This window comes from Mastigoproctus giganteus, chromosome 5 (genome assembly GCF_048544385.1).
Source record: "Mastigoproctus giganteus isolate SK-2022 chromosome 5, ASM4854438v1, whole genome shotgun sequence".
Taxonomy (NCBI): Eukaryota; Metazoa; Arthropoda; class Arachnida; order Uropygi; family Thelyphonidae; genus Mastigoproctus; species Mastigoproctus giganteus.
This window is the reverse complement of record NC_143579.1, coordinates 55419396-55441629: the sequence shown is the minus strand read 5'-3', so window position 1 is coordinate 55441629 and position 22234 is coordinate 55419396. Positions and strand designations below refer to the sequence as shown.

General features: G+C 37.2%; 1 protein-coding gene across 3 annotated transcripts in view; it reads right to left on the bottom strand.

Moving 5' to 3' along the window:
• The window catches only part of LOC150085405 (uncharacterized), a 209930-nt gene that overhangs the window by 54392 nt on the left and 133304 nt on the right, over positions 1 to 22234 (bottom strand). For all 3 annotated transcript variants that reach the window (XM_090374032.1, XM_090374033.1, XM_090374034.1), the window contains 2 exons: positions 5500 to 5554; positions 1042 to 1183 (listed from right to left, as the gene is read on the bottom strand). In XM_090374032.1, the coding sequence (XP_090230158.1) occupies positions 1042 to 1183; positions 5500 to 5554 (197 nt within the window). The remainder of the gene's footprint in view (positions 1 to 1041; positions 1184 to 5499; positions 5555 to 22234) is intronic.

Here is a 22234-nt window from a genome sequence, read left to right as displayed (position 1 = left end):
ATAAAAACAACTTTCATAGCAGGAACAACTCAAAGTGTAATTAAAATCCATTAGATTAAGACACAAAGAATTGGAAGAGATGGAACGGCTGTCATCTGTTTGGATAGAAATTCAAACAAAAAACAAGTTCGTTTACAATAGGAGCAAAAGCATTAGCAATATTTTATTACGTAATAGTCGTAATAAAATACTTACGTATTTTATTACGATTATTTATTGTTTTTGGTAATGCTTTGGTTACAAATGTGTGTTCAATCTTGGGTGGTCAGCACCGAACCCTATTTTTCCCATAGGGCCTGTTGTTTATATTGCACGATTTTGCATTGCACGAGGGTTTCTAGGAACACAACTATCGTGCTATACGAGGACTGACTGTAGTCATTATTGCCAACTGCCTATTTTAAATTTCTTTGAATAAATGTTTTGTTCATATCTAGATGTGCCTTATGATTTTTGGGAGGAGACAATGTATAATCCAGTATCTTTCCACATCCCCTGGGCATAACACAGTTGCCATCACAAGCAGCACCTGATATCACCAACTTTTACAATCTCTCTTAAAAAGGTAAAGGAATGTATTAAAAAAATAGGAAAATGGCTGTTTGAATTACAACAGCTGGCAATCATAATTATTAAAAAGCTAGAGACATGACCAAGGAGTTTATCTATTTAAATCATATCAGAGAATGATGATTACTCACTGTTTTAAATGTTTCCCATAGTCATTATTAATTATATTAATACAAGTGCCACTATGACACTTTTATTAACACAATTAATCAAATATGATACTCACAAAAGTTTTCTTAAATGAGAGAGATAGAGAGAGAGAGAGATGCTATAATTGCTCAAGTGACAAAATTGCTTTGCTATTCTACTGGATGGAAGATGCCAATCTTTCTACAGCACTTCATGATCTGTGTGCTTTACTAATAGCAGAGCCATACAGATAAGGTTTCAAACATCTTGTGAGGTTTAAGTGTTGATAAATTACAGTTGCACCTCAAGAATCTATCTCATTATCTTGATACCCACACTCACCTTTAAAGGAGAAATACTAAGGTCTAGTAGAGTAGCACATCGTAAATGTTCCTGGCACGTTAAAAGTGTATCTTCCACACACTGTACTCCACCTCCTAATTCACTAACCTCTATTAGATCTTTTGAAATATTACTGACATTCCTAAAAATTAAAAGACAAAAATAAATTTGATTATCAAGTTGTTGACTAATCAAATTATTTTATAAGTAAATATCCTTAAATTATAATAGCAGAATTTAAACCATAGATGTGCCTGAATAACATAACAATAAAACATAAAACTTTTAACTTAGAAAAGAAAAAAAAATTACTTGGTATTTCTATAACTTATTTCATATTTTTGCAAAATAAGTTATAGAAACTGCCTCCATTTTTGAATCATTTATCATTATCAACATCAGCCAATTTCAATCCACTGCAGGATGAAGGCCTCTCCAGCAACTTTCCAGTTCCTTTTGTTTTGTGCAATGGCCATCCATTTACTACCTACAAACTCATGAATTTCATCTATCCATCTCCGCCTTTGTCTTCCAGGTTTTCTTCTAACTCCTCATGGGTACCATTCTGTTATTTTCTTAGTCCATCTGTCACCATGTCTTTGAGCTATGTGTCCTGCCTAAGACCATTTTAGTTCTTTAGTTTTGATAATAATGTCCTTTACTTGAATTTGCTGCCTAATCCATGTGTTTCTCTTCTTATATAACAGTCTGATTCCCAATATAATTTGGTCCATTCTTCGCTGTGTCGTTCTCAGCTTCTCTTCCATTCTTTTGGTGAGTGCCCAAGTTTCACTTCCATAAGTCATTGTGGGGAGTATACATTGGTTCATTATTTTACGTTTCAGACAAATTGGGATATTGCTCCTCAGTATGTGACCATATTTCCTGAATGCTATTCATCCAAAATTTATTCTTCTCTTGACTACCAGGCATTTATCATTAATACAGCTAGTGACTTGTCCTAGATAAGTATATGACTCCACCTTTTCAATTACTGCTCCTTCAATCATTATATCCCTTTCTTTGGCATACTTGTTCTAGCAATATTCATCTTTAGTCCAAAATCCTTACTAATGCATAACTGATTAAGGTTTTCCTCTAATTATTTGGGATCGTGGCTTATGACCACAATATCATCTGCAAATCGTAAATGGTTTAGGTACTCTCCATTCACATTGACTCCTTTCTGCAACCAGTCTAATCTTCTGAAAGCTTCCTCAAGGGCAGCAGTAAACAACTTCAGAGATATTGTGTCTCCTTGTCAAACTCCTTTCTCAATTTTAAATTTGCTACTGTCTTTGTCGAGTCCAATAAAGGAGGCAAGGTTCTCATATATTTTCTTCAAAATAGTAATATATGGGGTATCTATGACTTGTCTTTCCAGTGCCCGAAACATTACCTTATGCTGTATGGAGTCAAATGCCTTTTCATAATCCACAAATGCCAGGCATAATGGTGTTTTATATTCATTTGCTTTTTTCCATTAGCTGTGATATTACATGAAGGTGATCGATAGTTGAGAATCCTGTCCTAAAGCCAGCTTGCTCTTTTGGCTGATTGTCATCAAGTATTCTTTCTAATATGTTAGTAATGACCCTTGTGAACAACTTGTAGATGTGGGATAACAAGCTAATTGGTCTATAATTTGCAATTTCTGATTTATCTCCTTTCTTATGCAGCAAAACTATGATTCCATTATTTCACTGCTTAGGCATCACACCTTTTTGAACACTTTGTGAAGAGCCTTGCCAGTTTTTGTGTTATGTCTCTTCCTCCCAATTTTAACAACTCTACAGTAACTTCATCTTTCCCCGGGGCTTTCTGATACTTCATTTTCTTCAATGCATGTTCTACCTTATCAGGCAGGTATGTTATATGTGTTACTAACTTGCGATCCATCTTCCCCACTGCTGGCATCATTCCTTCGCTCCTTGTATAATTCTCTATAGTAGTCTTCTGCTATTTTAATTATGCCTCCTCTGCTATTTATAAGTACACCATTGCTATTCTTCAGTTTCAGTATCATTTGTCTTTCTGTGTTACTGCCAATGGCTACTGATTGAAGTCCTTTGTTTTCCCTTAATGTTTGTTCTACTTTTCTTGTGTTAAATTTCCTTATGTCCTCTCTGAGTCTCTTTCTAATAGCTCTGCATAACTCAGTATACTCAATTTTTTCCCTGTCAGTGTTTTTCTTGCTCTTCATTTGTCGTCTTCGGCTCATCATGATGTTTCTTGACTAATTTTTTTCTTCTTTATTATATTATTTATCATAGTATTTATTATAGTATCATAGTTATCAACAGTTAGCATGGAATTAATTTCAAACATGTAATGCAAAACAATGCACACCTGGAAAGAGCTAACAATTTCAGAAGGAGGAATGATAGCCAGGTGTCATGTGGGAAAAATGTGTGGGCGCACACTATTTCTCAGAAATTGAATACTCAAGTCTATAACTGCAAATATACTAAAGATACGAAAGTCCACGAGTGATACTGATTGGAGATGTAAGTGGCCCAACACAGAAAATGGCATGTTGTGAATTTTCATGGAGTTGCTAAAGCCTAGAAGTCTTTGATGACAAGATAACGAATATACCATTAACTGGCATGATGCAAGGCACACAGAACCTAGAATCAATTCTGTAGATTCTAGTCCAAATAACAGTCATAATTTCTTGTTATTCTAGTAGAATAACAAGAAATTATGACTGAAAATGGGTTAGAAGTGACTACTGGTATTGAAAGTTTGTATGCTCATACTATACGACAACACAAGGCACCATATCATAGCTTTTTTTTTTTTTTTTTCCACTGGTTACTAGTGGGAAGCACCACCTTACCCTCCTTGGGAGAGATAATTCTGATGAGTCCTTGTGATTATGATCTATTCTTGCAGGTTCAAGGAACTATTGTATGGACAAAGATTTCCCATTAGAAGCATTCAGATCAGTAATAATCCAACATACAAGACAGCTTAACTTCAGCAGAAATTAAACAGCAATGAAAAATTATATGAACATTGAGTGTGAAGTGTGAAGGAGACTGCAGTGAAGGTTTTAATGTAAACTGTGCTATAAAATAAAATCATTTTAAATTAACTGTTTTGTGCATGACCTTTGGGATAACTCTCAAAAGTTTAAAATTTAAGTTAAATATTTTACATAATACTTCCAATAACCCAATGCTATCTATAAATTTTGTATGGACATAGTATTTCATATTTTTAGGCTTGTATTTCTAGGCAATATTGGTAACACAAGTTAAGAATTGAAAATGCACAATTTATTTTCTTTTAAAATAAATCTTTAATTATACTATTTTTTAATAAATTTTAAGTTTAGATTAAATTTTCATTAAAATGTCATTCCTTATAATAAATGAAAACTTTAAGTTCTTTTATTAATCTTTATTGTTTTCTAAATTGAGAGAGGGTATTATTCCTTGGCCTGTATCATATGCATCACACTGTAAATGGAAACCTGAAGAATAAAGTTAATGAAATGAATAAAAATTCATAGAACTTCTTAAAAATCCCAATTTTAATTATTCTTTTCGAAGGGAAAAAGGCAGAGAAAATTTGTGTTTTTGCAGAAAGACTGAGAAACTGTGTGTAGTATGACAACGAAATGGTTCCCATAGCTGCCAATTCTCCATCATAAATCTAGAGAATTGGCAGCTATGGGAAAGTGATGCCAGTAACATGTGACATTTTGCAGAGGGGAAAAACCGCATATTTCTAGATGATTCTGATCTGTGCCAGAGGGCAAGAAAATTTGAGTAACTGTTTTTAATTTTTTTTACCCATATAATCTGAACAATATCTTTTTATTATTCAATTATTATAATTAATTAATGCTGATATTTATATTTTCATATTTTTGCATCCCAGTTCAGACATTTTTAAAAGATAATGGTTACTAGTAAGCTCAATAGCATGGTATTCATCCAGACTGAAAAACCTAAGCAATGCAGTAGCTTAGAAAAAGGCAATAACTACAGGAATCCTTACCCATGATGGTTTCATGAAATTTCTCTAGAATACATAAATTTTCCTTTCAGTACCAAAATGGCACAAAGACATCATTACTACCCAGGGAGGGCCAATAAGATATTAATGTATGACTGATAAAGTTATTTTTTATTAAAGGATATATTAAAACAATTTTTCTGCATAAAGAAACTTGATATAATCTACAAATCACTTCTGCAGAGATGTGGAAAATATTTTTCACTGCACTGCTTATTTTTGAAAAGAAAATAGAAGAATAAACATTAAATCTTGAATATATCCAAATGTTTTATTCAAGTATGTCTTAATAATCTACTATAGGCAATATAAACAAATAAATACTCTTTAGTGTAAAATGAAATAAATTGAATAGTACTGTTTTATAATCTCTTTACAGCCAGAAGCAGGCCAGGGGTTAGGCATTAATTAAAACAAATATGAAATTACTTGGATAGAGCTGCAAGTTCTTCCTCCTCCACTTCTTCAATTGCTACTTGCTTCTCTGTAAAATGAATGATTTTAAAATTATTTGTACTGGTTTCATAATGCTATTAAAAATAACATTATGAAAGGGTATATAGCAGAGGTGACCCAGTGTGGGGAATACATCACAAGGGTGGCACACTTGGTTTTTATTTGGGGGGGGGGGACATGTGTTGTTTTTATGAATCTTTTTAAATGAAATTTAAACAAACCATTGCACTAATGCAGGTACGAAACATATTTTATGTCAATCTTTGAGATTAACCCCTTCCCGGAACATTTTTTCTGGAAAATGTGCCATAACGGATAGACTTTTTTTTATTTTACAGATTAAAAGTATGCATCATGCGAATACTCATTATATAGTTTTTTGTGTTATTTATCAATTTTTTCATTGAAAATACATGGGAGTAATACCCATTTGGGCTATCCCGAACTATCTCGTGTACGCCAAAAAGTGTGCAAATTATACAGATTTCTTTAATAAATTACCGCTTGAGATAAAAGAAAGGCACAGAAAAGGTCTTCATTACTCATCATATAAATAAATTTAAAAAATCAAGTGGAACTCACAAGCAGTAACCTCCAGCCACAAGCAGTAATCACAAACTAACTACATTCTGACACATTGCCACCACAAGTGGACAGGTGAGGTTAGCGTCGCTTACAGGCAGCAGTTCCTGGTTCACCGAAATATTTTTCGGTATTGTTTTTGTGCATTATTTTCGTGGGTTCAGTATTCTGCATTTAGGAGGGCAAATTATATTTTGCTTACTGGCAGCACAGGAACGCATGCTACTGTTCTGACATTGCTATACAATATAAGTAAAACAAAAGCCAGTCGTTTGCTGCCAGGCGTAAGAAAATCATCAGAAAACTCGGGATTTACCTGCCTAACCTAATGCAAAATTAGCCAGTAAATACCAGAGAAAATATGTTTCAGTCCTTTGGAGGTATTATTGTTTGCTTCGGGTATTACTGTATCCCGAGATATTTCGTGTAGTTCCAAATAACATTTAAAACTAAAAACGAGATATCTCAGGATAATCCATGAAGGGATTAAATGTAGCAAGGTATATATTAATTTTATGAAATTAATATATACTAAATTATGTCATATCTGTTTATTTGCAGTTTTGCTGGAAGCAGGGGAATAAATTTTATGAAATATTTTAAGTGGAGGTGCAAGGTATAAAAGTTTGGGAACCTCTGGTATACAGTAAACAGCATATAAATAACTGAAGTGAAAGACTCAAATAGTGTTTGTTTTTATTTTTCTCATGAAACTTATTATTAACTTTATACATTATAACAGAAAAACAATTGTATTTTCAGTTACCACAAAAACTGAAATTCCTAAAACAGTAATTATGTTTTGGTTAAAAAATTAAATCATTAAAGTTTTAATTTAGAATAAACAAATAGTCAGTATTTGTTAGTTCATGGAACAACTAAGCTTTTGTAAAGAAAATCAAAACTAAAATACATTTTAAGATTACATAAAGAAACTCAATTTCCAGTTTACAAAGTAGTAAGGTATGACATTTCTATCATAAAGCATATTCACATCAAAACAGATCACAACAAATATGAATGTGAACTCCACAATAACCTATAAATCATGGACAAAAACAATTTGGTTTATTAATAATATTAACAATACTTTTCCCTTTCCCCTTTAATGCAATATTAAAATAAAGCAAATCATCTGACATTTTTGCAATTACAGAATAGATATTGTATTCCTTTAATTTTCTGTGAATGTATTTATTCAACCCTAAAATATGTTTATTTTTGTTAATTTGAATATTCAAGGTTTCAGAAACCATCCTTATTAAAAAAAAAAAAAAAACACCCTAAATATTAAAACCAAAATTAAACAAATTAATAATCTTTATTATATTTCTAAATGCTCAGAAATAATTGCATAAGAAACTATATCAGTTTGGTACTTGGTGCCAGCAATTCCACTAATTCACTCTCTTGGAAGGGACCTGTTGCTAAAGGCAAATGTATTTAAAACATCACATTGAACCAAACTAAAATATTATTGAAATCCATGGACAATGTAAGTGTTGATTATAATTTGGAACAGAACCACACTTGCACCTCCCTCATTATAAAAGGGAAAAAAAAAAAAAAAACTTGGTATTCTATCTAATTGCTTACAGGATAATAACACACATTTAGAGTGAATTATCAGTCCCCTAGTGCAATCTAACAGTGTATTAAGTCAAATGGATGCTAACAAGAATAGGAAAAATGAAGAGCCAAAGAATATCACATTTTCTCAAATATAAATGTAGGCAATTAGATAGAATACACTTTTTTCCTTAAAAAAAAAAAAAAAAAAAAAAAAAAAAGCAAGGTTTATTTTTTATTTGTGAATTTTAATCCAGAGCCTGAAATTTCTCCTGAAGCTACGATCAGAGGAGCATATAAAAACACTACATTTTTATCAATTAAAAGTTCTTATTAACTTCAGAGTTTTTATTTACTCATCTGGCTGTAGCCTAAAAAAACTATTTTGTTTAATAGTGATATTTATTAAAACAGGCCTTGGAATGTTTCTCTCCATAAAGAATCTCTCTTTCAGAAATTTTTGTTTCCCACCAATGCACGATTCATTAAAATATCACGATCATGTGATTTTTAAAGGAAATGAAAAGATATATACACTGAGTGTTTAGTGGAAATGAAACAAAATAAGTAATGGAGTACATTCATTTGCACCTTCCTTTTCCCATGACAGACATCACCTAGTCCACTTTGTGCAACTTAAGATTCTAAGTTTGGTACCCTTTACTAGTCCACATAATCTGCAAGGTACTGTGCACACATTCTGCTAAAGCACATAATTATGCATGCCTTTAGAGCTTGCCAAATTATGCATGCCTTTAGAGCTAGTGAAAAACAAACATTTTAAGAGGCAGAAAAAAAAATCTGAAATTGTGCTGCTGACAGAAAATAAATTCATAATTTTATTTTTAATATCTTAAAAAAATGGGGTGTGCAATTTATTCAAGGGTGTGGGATTTTCAAGAAAATATGGTTTGCTCACTCTGCCCACATGTAATCACTTATACTTTAACCATCTATTATTTATATCCTTGTTAGCAGTAATTTTAGCAAGTTAACATTAATTTCACGTTGAAATATAAATGAGAATACTATAATGGCATCACTTTATAAAATTTAAGCATCTTATAAAGGAAGTCATTTTTCACACAGTGGTAATTGATCCTTGGTCAGTTACCACTTGGTCCTTGAGGTTGTCACAGACATTCTCTCAGATAGGCCAGACAAGCTGTACTTGCTACCTGGGAGTCTAAAACACTGATGGAACTTATATTCGGGTGACACTCAAGTCAAGTGGACCCAATTTCGGCGAAGTCCGGACAGTCTGTGACAGCCAACCCTCTGCTTGCACCTTCATGATGGTGGAACTGCTAGTAATCCTGGGTATAACCTCCATGCACAAGTACATGGTGGGTGACCATCCAGGTGTGAACCAACGTAAGCAGGGATCGAGGTGTGCCGCCCACACCACATGGAGGAATGCCGCCCCTCTGTGTTACCAGGCAGTACTAGGTGGTAGATGACTCATCAACCGGCACAATACCACCACTTTGCTTATTGGAGGCTTAAAGTGGTGGAACCCATGTTTGGTCTCTAGAGCTAAGTTCCAGTCAACCCTTCGCTATCTCTTCCATCATGCAGTATGATTGATGACTTTTGAGGTTATGATGAACATCGTGGCGAGATCTAAAATGGTGTTCGCAGGCCGGCCGCTAGTTAGTACACCGAACCAAACCGATTGGTAACTCTCTAGGAGGCTTCCGGATCAGCTAGTGTATAATCTTGGTACCTCTACTCTGCCAGATAGTGACTGGAGGGAGTCCGAGTAGTGTGTATGCGGGGAGCACTGTTGAGGCCACGTTATGTCAAGGATCTGGGCATATTCTTACCATGTGTACGCCATATCCAAAAATTTCATAACTTCATACAGCATGTCCCACCCACTTTTTCTTACTATTGAATACACCACGAATTGTCAAACTAATAGAGCAAGCTTATCTGCGAAAAGATCTAAACCTCCCAAGCACTTCCTAATCCATTTCACAAATATACGTGGTCTCAATTCTAATATCAACGATGTCCATTTCCACTTGCAGTCTGCCGAATCCTATGTACTTTTTCTGACAGAATCTCAGTTATCAGTTGATTCAACTACTGCTTATCTCAGATGCCTAAATTATTTGCTGTATGATTCCTTTCGCCTCAAAGATGGTACTTGTGCATATGTCCATTCTGATAATCCCTGTCAGAGACTTGGCAATTTGGAATCTCCTCTCTTTGATCTTCTCTGGCTTAAAATCTCTCTACCTCATTGTGTCAAATTTATCTGTTGTCTCTACCGTTCTCCCAACTCCACTATTCATTTGGAGCTCTTTGACTTCCTCTCTTTGCAACTTGACTTTCTCCAGTCCAACTTTCCTAACAGTGAGGTAATTTTCCTTGGTGATTTTAACGTTCACAACTCCAGCTGGCTTCCGTTTTCTAGTCACACCGACCCAGCAGGTCGAGATGCTGAGGCTTTTGCAATTACTAATGACCTTGCACAGACTGTTCATTTACCTACAAGAATACCGGACAATCCTAATCATAAAGCCAACACGCTTGATCTTTTTCTCACAAACAACCCTTCCAAGTACACGGTCGAAGTGAGTGGTCCTTTAGGTACCTCAGATCACAACTTGGTGATTGTCTCTTCTCCAATGGAGCCTTTATCTCATGGCTATTCCCAACCTCTTGATGTTTGGCATTACAAGAATGCAAAATGGGATGACCTGCGAGATTTCTTTTCTTCTTTTCCTTGGTCGGATTACTGTTTCAAAACTTCTGATGTCAAAGTCTGCTCAGATTGTGTCAGTGAAATTATTCTTGCAGGACTGGAATCCTTTATCCCACACTCTGCTTTAAAATCTCATCCTTTATCTAAACCTTGGTTTTCCAATAAATGTGCTAAGGCTGTTCAAGAGAAGAATGTTGCATATCGTAATTGGCTTGTTTCTATTTCTTCAGTTTCATTTTCTGCCTACACCAAAGCTCGCAACAATTGTAAAGCAGTTATTAATCAGTCCAAACTAGAGTTTGAACAGGCTAAGAGTAGAAAACTTGCTTCTTGCCCTAATGGTAGCCAAGCATTCTGGTCTCTTCCCAAAGCTACTGGCCGCAACTTTTGCCCATCTCTGCTCCCACCTCTGTCCAAACCAGATGGTTCTGTTGGCACTTCAGCCAAGGATAAAGTTGACCTGCTATCATTCCATTTTTCTTCCAACTAATGTATTAATGATTTGGTAAATCACCTCCCACCATTCCCAACATGCTCCATTCAATGCCTCCTGTGATCTTCCTTCAAAAGGATGTCAGAAGGGTTTTGACGAATCTTGATGCTAAGAAAGCTCCAGGTCCCAATGATATTTCTCCACTTGTTCTCGAAACCTGTGCTCCTGAACTTACTCCTATTCTTCGAAATTTTCTCACATCCAGCCAGTTCTAGTGGTAGATGGCTTTCATCAACCGGTGAAATACCACCACTTTGCTTATTGGAGGCTTGAAGTGGTGAAACCCATGTTTAGTCTCTAGAGCAAAGTTTCCGGCATCCCCCTCCTCCCATACTTCTCCTTCAACCCATGCACGGTACTAAGTACTATAGGTTTTGATACCATTCGTGTTTGGTGTTTTCATAAAAAAATAAATAAATAAAAATAAGTTCCTGAAAACGGTTACAAATCCCTCCATCCAATTATCGTCCCATTGCAGTTACTTCTACTCTTTCTAAAGTAATGAAGAAATCAATTAACCACCACCTCTTAAACTAATTCAATGGGTAACATAAGCCAGAATATCACCAGTGGATCGACACTGACGGAATCCATATTTCTCTCTGATTGCTCACTGAGGGTGATGGTATACGGCTCTCTGTCTTCTAACTTCTCCACTAATGCTGGTGTCCCCCAAGGTTCAGTTCTTTACCCCACTCTTTTCCTCTTGTATATTAATGACCTTCTTCCATTGACTGGAAATCCTAGCCACCGTTTTGCTGATGATAGCACATTGCATTCTACTTTCCATTTTGAGAAACCTTGCCCTGCTCAATCAGCTTCAACTTCTCAAAAATCTGCTACTAATTCCTTAAATGCCGATCTTCAGGTAATTCTCCAGTGGGGCAAAGATAACCTAGTTGATTTCAAACCCTTCTAAAACTCAGTCTTGTCTCATATTTCACCAAAAGGATTCTTCTGCTCTTATGCTTATCTTTAGTGACACTCCGATTTCTAGGCAAAATGATAAATCTCTTTTGGGGATTACCCTGACTTCTAATTTTTCTTGGCACAAGCACATTACAAATATTGCTTCCTCTGCATCTAAAAAACTTGGTTTTCTCTTTCGTTCTCTTCCAAACAGCTTTTCTTTTCGTTCTTTTCTTCCAAACAGCTGCTCACTCTATATAAATCACAAATCCGCCCTGCCATGGAATATTGTTCCTACATCTGGGGTGGTGCCCCCAAAACCTCTCTCAGGCTTCTTGATTCCATTCAAAAGAGGGCAGTTAGGTTAATTAATGATTCATCTTTAACAAAGTCTCTCCACTCACTGTTTCATAGACAGTACTGTTTCTGCTGTATGCCTCTTCAACAGATACTTCCCTGGGCACTGTTCTTCTGAATTGGCTTCTATAATTCCTGCTCTCTTTCAAAACAGTCCAAACACGTGCCGCCACCAGCCAACAACCATTTGCTGTCCAACTCCAAACTCACAGAACCAACTTTTCATCTTCTTCATTTGTTCATTCAACTGCCATTTTCTGGAACAACCTTCCTTCATACGTATTTCCTGAAAATTACAGTCTACAGAAGTTTAAGTCCAATGTCAACAAATATCTTCTTTCGTCTTCTCAACCTCCAACCCAAGCACGGTACTAAGTACTATAGGTTCTAATACCGCTCATGTTTGAGGTTTACATAAAACAAAAAAAAAAATATATATATATATATATATATATTCAGGATCCTATATACGGAATGATCATAAAGCGTTATCCATCTAGAAAATACAAGGTTACCCTGATATTTAAAAAAAATATTAAGTAGTTTTCTCTGTGCCCAGTACAAAAACTTTCATTAAAGAATACATCTATTCCAAAAAAGAAAATTCAAAACAAGCTAAACAGAAAGCAGCATCTGTGGCATCAATTCAATATGTTGCATCAACAGTCAAGGAGGATGTCTTTGTGTGTGCTAAGTGCAAAGACTGAAAAAATTAGGTGCCAACTTTAACTCAGCATTCTGGTGGGCATCTATGACAGTTGAGGTGTAGGGTAGATGCCCTTGAAGAATTAATATGAGGGGGCCCATCAAGCTCTCAACTGCAGCTGCCCAACTCAAAGCCAGAGCTCAGTCTTGTGCATCAGGCAACACAGCAGCAATCTCCAAGGCAGAATATACTGATCCCACAGGAGCTACTTATTGTCGGTGACTCTATTGTCAGGGAGATGAGGAATATATTATACAAAAAGAAGAGGTGAAACAGGACCAGGGTATGTCTGCCAGGGGCCAAAGTTCATGACATTGTAGGGAGATATCTTTTAAGGGCACGAAAGGTGATATTGTTGTACACGTTGGCAATAATGACCTTAAGAGTAACAGTTTTGCAGATTTACTTAACGAGTACAGGTCAATGTTGAAAAAAAGTCACGAGCTAGGGTTAAATTTGAAAGTGTCTGCAATTCTACCCAGACACAGTAGGAGGAAGTATATGATGAAGGGTAGAATTTTTTTCAGCATGGTCTGTGCTTGCCAACAGGAGAGACTGTTTCTACAGGGATGGGATACACTTTAAATAGAAAGGGTGCAAGAATATTTGCTGATGCTATCTAGGCAGTGTTAGGCGGGTTAGAAAACTGCTAGCTTGGGGGGGGGGGGTTCACAGACTATAAGATTAACAGTAGCCACAGGCAGAGGCGAAAGTAATTCTTGCATTGCTTCTATTCTAATGAGCAGCAGCATAGAGAACAAGTTGCAGGGGATTTTGAGAGCTGCTGGGAGTCATCATGGAACAAGTAAATACATGGGCTGTGTTAGGGTAACTAAGAGTAAGAACAAGTGCATGTATACTTGCATGTACACCAATGCTAGAAGTATAGTAAATAAATTTGAGAAATTTGAAGTGCTGATCAAGACATCAAAGACAGATATTGTTGGGATATCAGAGACATGGTGTCACACATGTATAAGCAGCGAAGAATTGGAATGTGGGAGTACAATCTATAGAGGAAGGATAGAATGGGTAGGAAGGGAGGAGTAGTTATGCTGTCTGTTAAGAAACACATAAAATCTAAGGAAGTGCATCCAGTTGACATGGGTGGACAGCGCGATGTTGAATCAGTTTGGTGTGACAAATACTGGGAAAGGGAAAATGAGAGTAGTAGTAGTGGCATGTGATGCAAGAAAGCAAGTGTATGAGCTTATGCAGCATCAGCCAAAAAAAAAAAATCACACCATTCCCTCCAAATGTCTGTCCAGTTCCTCCTTAAATTTATTTAACCTATCAACTTCCACAATGACAGATGGAAGTTTGTTCCAGCAATTAACCACCCGCTGGCTAAAGGCAAATTTCTGCACATCTATTCTACATCTGTCTTTTCTTAATTTGAATTTATGCCTCCTTAGGTTCGTAATCTGAACAAGTGGGAGGATCCCATCAGAATTCAGCGTGCTCAACCCATTCAAGGCCTTATATACCTCAATCAGATCACCGTGCAGGTGCCTAGTCTCCAGCCACCGCAATTTGCAGAATGTAAGCCTCTCTTGGTAAGAGGATCCCTTCATTCCCATCACCAATCTTGTTGCAATTCTCTGTACAAGCTCAAGCAAATCTACATCTTTCCTAAAATAAGGCCTCCAGACCTGTACGCAGTACTCACGGCGTGGCCTGACCATTGCCTTATACAGAGGGACAATCACCTCCTTTTCCCTGCTAGCAAAATTCCTATATATCATTAACAAAACCCCATGACCTGCCCTGGCAGCTTGTCTGCATTGTTCAGAAAACTTCATATCTGACTGCACAATTACTCCCAGGTCTTTTTCATTTTCTACCACCTTAAGTGTAGTACCACACAGTTGGTACTACAAATGTGTGGGGGTGTGTTATAGGCCTAATGACTCTGAGGAGTACAACTAACAATTGTGCATAGAAATGCTGTGGGCCAGTAAATCAGAATGTCCCGTAATGGGAGGATTTTAACTTTCCAGGTTTTGACCACACCTTTTAGATTGGTCATTCACACACTAGCAAGATTTTTGTGGATTTACTGGAAGGTTGTTTTCTATGGCAACATTTGAAGTGCAACCAGAGACAGTAATACTACTGATCTGATTATCAGCAGTGATTATTCATGCATCAGAAATTTGCAGATAAAAGAACCACTAGATGACAGTGATCACAGTGTACGAATGTGTGATTTACTTAAAGATGTATGTACCATCAAGGGTAAGGGGAAGGAATTTTGTTTTCGTAAAGGTGACTACAGTGGTTTCAGACAGTTCTTAAATTCTATACAGTGGGATCAACTGATGAGGTTAAAAACAGCAAATTCTAAATGGGAAAAGCCTTCAAGAAATTAATCTTGGAAGCTACTAGGTTTTTCATACCAACTAAGAAATACTGTTCAAAATTTAGACCTAAATGGATGTCAGATGAACTAATTATGCTCGTGGCACTGAAGAAAAATGCGTGGGATACATATAAATTATCAAGTGACGCAGAAAGCAATGACAGATATAAGCTAGTCTATAATCAAGTCACAAAGGAGGTTAGGCAAGCAAAGGTCATTTAAAAGAAACCCTTGGCAAAGGATGCAAAGAAAAAAAAAAAGACTTCTTTACTTATGTAAACTAGAAGGAAGGGGATGAATCAGATTGGTCCATTTGATGTTGATGGTTTGACTGTTGATGATCCTGCTCAGATAGCTGAGAAAGTGAAAGGGTATTTTGGCATCTACATTCACACATGAGAAATTCTGTAAGGAATGGAGGATAGAAGTTTACTGAACTCTAACAGGGAGGTAATGAATTTTGTAATAATGGACAGCAAACTGGAGGAGAAATTGAAGTTAAACATAAAAAAGGCACCTGGGATAGATGGAATCTATCCAGTTATATTGAAGGAGGCAGTGAGGGAAGTAAGCAAACCCTTAGCCATAATTATGAGAGCATCCTTAGTTAAGAGGAGGTCGCCATGGACTGGAGATGTGCAAATGTATCCCCAATTCACAAAAGGGGTTCAAAGGGCAGCACAAATAATTATTGACCTATTAGTTAACTTCTGTTCTGGAGAAAATAATGGAGTCATTGGTTAAAGAAGTGATGCAGGATCACCTAGGCAAGACTGCAGTAATAGTTCAGACACAGCATGGGTTTGTTAAGGGGAAGTCTTGTCTGATCAATTTGATTGGATACTATGATGTGGTCACAAAGGAACTGAATGCCAAAAATAATTTTGATTTCATATACTTGGATTTCAGGAAAGCTTTTTGATACTGTTGCACATGGAAGACTGCTGTACAAATTGGAGAGGTATGTCATTAAGGGTAAGTTGCTACAAGGGATAAAGGGATGGCTGAGTGGGAGATGACAGAGAGTGGTAATCAATGGACAATCAATTGATTGTTCATATTGAGAGGTAATCAAATAATTGGATACTACGAGATGGTCACAAAGGAACCGGATGTAAAAAATAATTTTGATATCATAAATTTGCATTTCAGAAAATCTTTTGATACTGTTGCACATGGAAGACTGCTTAAAATTGGAGTGGTATGGCATTAAGGACAAGTTGCTGCAATGGATAAAAGGATGGTTGAGTGGGAGACAGGAGTGAGTGGTAATAAATGGACACTGTTCTATGTAGACTGATGACATTAATGGAGTTGCTGTTTTTTTGCGTATTTATCAATGATATTGATGAAGGTATATCTGGCTTAATGTCCAAGTTTGCAGATGATAGAAAGGTTGGGGTTATTAATGACAGTAAAGACAGTATGGTACTGCAACAGGATCTAAAAAAGTTTGGCAGACAGGCTGAAAAGTGACAACTGAAGTTTAACATCGACAAATGCAAAGTACTGCATATGGGTAGCAGTAACTCAAGAGAATCGTACCAATTGTGTGGTACTACATTCAAGGAGGTGGAGAATGAGAAAGACCTGGGGTAATTATGCAGTCAGATATGAAGTTCTCTGAGAGTGGACATGGGATGCCAGAGCTGATCATGCAGTTTTGTCAATGATATCTAGGAATTTTGCCAGCAGCGACATGGAGGTGATTATCCCTTTGTATAATAATAATAATTGTGGCATGTGATTCAAAAAAGCAAGCTTATGTAGCATCAGCCAAAAAAAAAAAAAAAAAAAAATTCACACAACCACTCCATCTAAGTGTTTGTCTAGTTTCTCCTTAAATTTATTTAGCCAATCAACTGTCACAACGACAGATGGAAGTTTGTTCCAGCAATTAACCATCCGCGGGCTAAAGGCAAACTTCCGCACATCTACTATTCTACATCCGTCTTTCCTCAATTTGAATTTATGCACCCATAAGTTCGTAATCTGAACAAGTGGAAGAATCCCATCAGAATTCAACATGCTCAACCCATTCAAGGCCTTATACACCTCAATTAGATCACTTCACAGGTACCTAGCCTCCAGCAGCTGCAATTTGCACAACTTAAATCATTATAAATGATTGATGATGGTATATCAAGCTTAATGTCGAAGTTTGTAGACGATACAAAGGTAGGCAGGGTTGTCAAGGACACTACTGACACTATGCTGCTGCAACAGGATCTGGAAAGGTTGAGCAGATGGGCTGAGAGGTGGCAAATGAAGTTTAACACTGACAAATGTAAAGTACTACACATGGGAAACAGCAACCCGAGAGCAACGTATCAACTCTGTGGTTCTACACTGACAGTGGTAGAGAATGGAAAGGGACCTGGGGGTGGTTGTGCAGGCAGATATGAAGTTCTCTGAGCAGTGCAGACGGGCTGCAAGAGTAGTTCATGGTGTATTGTCAATGATATATAGGAATTTTTCTAGCAGGGATAAGGAGGTGATTATTCCCTTGTATAAGGCAATGGTCAGGCCACACCTAGAGTACTGTATACAGGTCTGGAGGCCTCATTTCAAGAAGGATGTAGAGCTGCTGGAACGAGTACAGAGAAGGGCAACAAGATTAGTGAATGGAACAAAGGGGTGCTCTTACGAAGAAAGGCTTAAGTTTTGCAAATTACAGTGTCTGGAGACTAGGCACCAGCAAGGTATTGGTATGGTTATTTCTGGCGCAAGGGCTACTTAGGCCATATTGCGCCTATAAACGAGATGAGGATTTCACGGTGTCTGTAAAAACAGTTAGAGACAATTATACAGATTTATGCGTTTTAAGAAGCGGAAAAATTCCGGGAGATTTGCATCATTACCTATGAACTGTTGGAGTGTCAAAGGTTGTTGAAGATTACTGTATGAAGCTTTTCGGGCATCAGTGTATAAGGTACATTCAACGAGTATGTGCTTTATTGTGAGAACAGAGTTGCAGTGCATACACTGCGGAGGATCATTTCCTGTAAGAAGAAAAATATGGGTGAGCTGACTGTGCCCGATCCGGGCTCTAGCCAGGATGACTTCTTCCTTTCTGTTTACAGAAGAACTGGAAACCCATAACTGTGGTTCAGGTTTTATTTCACGGAGCTTGTTATTCAGTTGAGATTGCCATAGAAGTGTCCATTGTTCTTTACATGTATTTCTTATATGGGATCTGTAGTCCATATATGGAACATAATAACCTGGCGATGCTACGTTGGATGAATGTTTGGCTGCATAGTCTGCTTTTTCATTCCCTGATATCCCAGTGTGACTTGGGATCCAGCAAAAAATGACAACTTGTTGGTGATCATGGATATGCATTAGTTGAGATTTTATAGATTTTATTAAGGGATGCGTTGTTGAGGAGGAATTTTGCAAGGCCAAGATTGAACTCTGTGAGTCACTATATATTACACTTTTTTGGATGGACAGTTGGAGAATGTTTTCTAAGGCAAGCTTGATAGCATATAATTCAGCTGTATAACTGCCGCATTCGGTGGGAAGTGAAACAGAGATAGTGTTAAAGGGAAAGACAGCTGCAGCACCGACTTTACTACCAGACTTTGATCCATCAGTGTATACTTGCGTAAAATTTTGGTAATTTTGTGTGTGAGCGGCATGCAGTTGCTGTATATTGGTATTTGCAAGCGAATGTTTTCCCCAGTTTAAGAAATAGCTGTCACAGGATGCTTTAATAAAGGACCATGGAGGATCTGAACTGTTCAGATCATGGAGGATTTTGTCCAGATGTATATTCCAATTTTGTGATAATTCCTGTAATCTGATGCCAGCAGGTCGAATTGCTCTAGGTTTATTTCTGTAGTACATTGGGAACTGTGGATTGTTAAGTATTGGCCAATTGGGGTGAGAAGGCAGACTTTGAATTTTGGCTGCATAGTTCAGAAGTAACATCTTTCTCCTGAGGCTGAGCGGAGGTTCATGGGCTTCGATATAAAGACTTTGCACTGGCGATGTTCTACAAGCGCCTACAGCAATTCTGAGGGCAGAATGTTGAATAGGGGCAAGACGTGCTAGCATGCTTTCCCTAGCAGAATCATACACCGGGGCGCCATAATCAAGGCGAGATCTGATCAGGGCTCTGTACAAGTGAAGTAAGGTGTACCGATCTGCACCCCATGATGTAGAAGAGATAATTCTTAATAAATTCATTTTTTTCTGGCAAGCAGTCCTTAGATGTGTGATATATTCTAAGAAGTTCAGTTTATTATCAAAAATTAAACCAAGGAGACGAATGCTATTCACCACTGTGATGGGATGATTTGTTAGTTGTATCTCTGGATCTGGATGCATCTTTCGTTTATTACAAAAGTGAATGACTCTAGATTTCTGATAGGATAATCGGTAACCATTGTGTATCATCCATAACTCAATGTTATTTATAGATGTTTGCAGCTGCCTTTCGATAAAGCTCATGTTTTGCGAGCTGCAAGAGACAGTCAAATCATCAGCATAGAGGTAAGAGTTTACAGCTTTTGGAATATTTTTTGTCATCTGATTTATTCTAATTGCAAATAAGGTTGCACTGAGTACAGAGCCCTGCGGGACTCCTTCTTCTTGTATGTATGTTTGCGAAAGTACTTGCCGATAGCGAACTTGAAAGGTCCTGTGTTGTAGGAAATTCTGTATGAAGTACGGTAAGTGTCCTCTCAGGTCCAGGGAATGAAGATCTTTCAGGATACCAAACCGCCAAGTGGTGTCAAAGGCCTTCTCTATGTCGAGACATACCATTACTAGATGTTTGTTTTGGATAAACGCATTCCTGATGTCTGTTTCTGCTTTGATCATGAGATCTAGAGATGATCGGTGTTTTCGGAAACCAAATTGATTGTCAGAGATAATATTTTGGGAATCAAGATACCACGTTAGTCGACGGTGTATCATTTTTTCTATGGTTTTACTTAGGCAGCTTGTGAGCGAAATGGGTCTGTAATTGTTCGGAATAGAATGATCTTTCCCTGGTTTGGGTATCGCCAGTACAAAAGCATGACGCCAGAAGCTAGGGAAGGAATGCTCCATAAATATACGATTGTAGAAGGTCAGTAGCGAAGATAATGATTTATTGTCTAGATGTTGTAACATTATGTAGTATATTCCATCCGGGCCAGCAGCACTGTTCTTAGCGGTGGATAAAGCTTCTTGAAGTTCTACCAAAGTAAGTGGTGTATTGTATTGGAAAGAGGATGTAGTTCTAAATTTCGGATGGGATTTTTCTGCTACAGCTTTAATCTTTTGAAATGATGGATCATATGCCGTAGAGTCAGACAACTGTGAAAATACCGTCCCTAGAGCATTTGCAATCTCTGCAGGAGTAGATAGCTCCTGTCCATTCACGGTGAAAAGTGGGGATGACAAAGGGGGAAATTTACCATTCAATTGTCTTATTTTCCTCCAAATAATTCTTACATCAGTATTTTTATTAATTGTAGTTGCGAATCGAACCCAAGAGTCTCTTTTTGCTTTCTTTCTAATATGACGGGCTTTAGCTCTAATTTTCTTGTAATTTATAAGATTAGTGGTGGTAGGATGTTTGCGGAATAAATTCCATGCACGGATTTTTTCTTTTTTTATATTCTTACAGTCCTCGTTCCACCAATAATTTCTGTTTCTACGAATGCTTGACTTTGACTGTGGGATGGCAGTGGATGCAGCTGCTAGAATCTGTTTTGTAATATGGTCGGCAACTGTGTCAATCGGATGAGATTTGATGATCTGATTGTCGAAGGGATACGTAGTGGTATACTTTGCCCAGTCTGCCTTGGAAAATTTCCATTTTGTGTGAGTTTCTGAAGGTATGCAGTGTGACGTTTCAATTTTACATATTATAGGGTAGTGGTCACTATTGAGTGGATCATCCAGAGTTGTCCACTGGATACTAGGGAAAAGGATTGGAGAGCAGATAGAGAGATCTATTGAAGAGACTGTTCCTGTTGGGAGGTGGTGAACCAGTTGGTGAACCAGTATTTAATATGGTTAGATTTCGTCTTTCAATAAGCATTTCAATGATTTTTCCACGTCCGTCTGTATTGGAAGAACCCACAATGGATGGTGTCCATTGAAGTCACCCAATAAGCAGAAAGGGGGTTGGCAACTGCTGAATGAGATCTTCAAGTTCATGTATGGTACAAGGGCGACTGGGTGGCAGGTAGATTGAAGCAAGTGTTAGGGTAACGCCAATGGCTATTCGTGTGGCAACAATTTCAACAGTGGTTTGCAACTGAATGCGTTTGCAGGGTAACTCTTCCATCTATAAGTATCGCTACACCTCCGTGAGCATTATTAGTAGCAGGTCTGTCTTGCCGAAAGAGAGTGTAATTTTTTATCGAAGTAGACACCTGAGGTGTTAAATATGTCTCTTGTAAACAGATTCCAATTGGCTTATAACGCTTAATTATCTCGTGGATGTCGTCGATATTGCTGCGAAAGCCTCTACAGTTCCATTGGATGATGTTTTTCATTGTTTGGATTTAAATGAGGAAGCTGTGTCTGTCTGCTTTTTGGAAGTCTGTTTCTGTCGGTCAATTTTTATTTTGTCTCTCTTTGAAAATATTGGTCTGGCGTCTATTACATCTTCTGGATGAATTTCCAGAATGGTTTCCGTTTCTTCATGAGAGCAAGTCTCATTCGTGTCCATGAAGAAAGATTCAGCATGCTGCTTGTTAACGGGATCAGAGTTTTCTGTTTTAGTAGATCTTACAGGAGTTGTAAGAGTAACAGGAGTATCGTGACTGGTGTGTTATTAGATCTATTAGAAGTCTGTTGCTTTGAGGACTGAGGTACAGTAGAGAGTAAAGTTCGAGCCCATTCAGAAATAGAGATGCTTGGTGGGATTGATGTATCTGTTTGAACTGATATTGAGTGAAATTTTTGAGCAGCGTCGGCATATGTACGTTTTGGCATCGGTATTAGTTGCTGTTGTTTTCTGGCTTCGGAAAATGAGACTTTCTTTTCTATCTTGTATTTTTGAATTTTCTT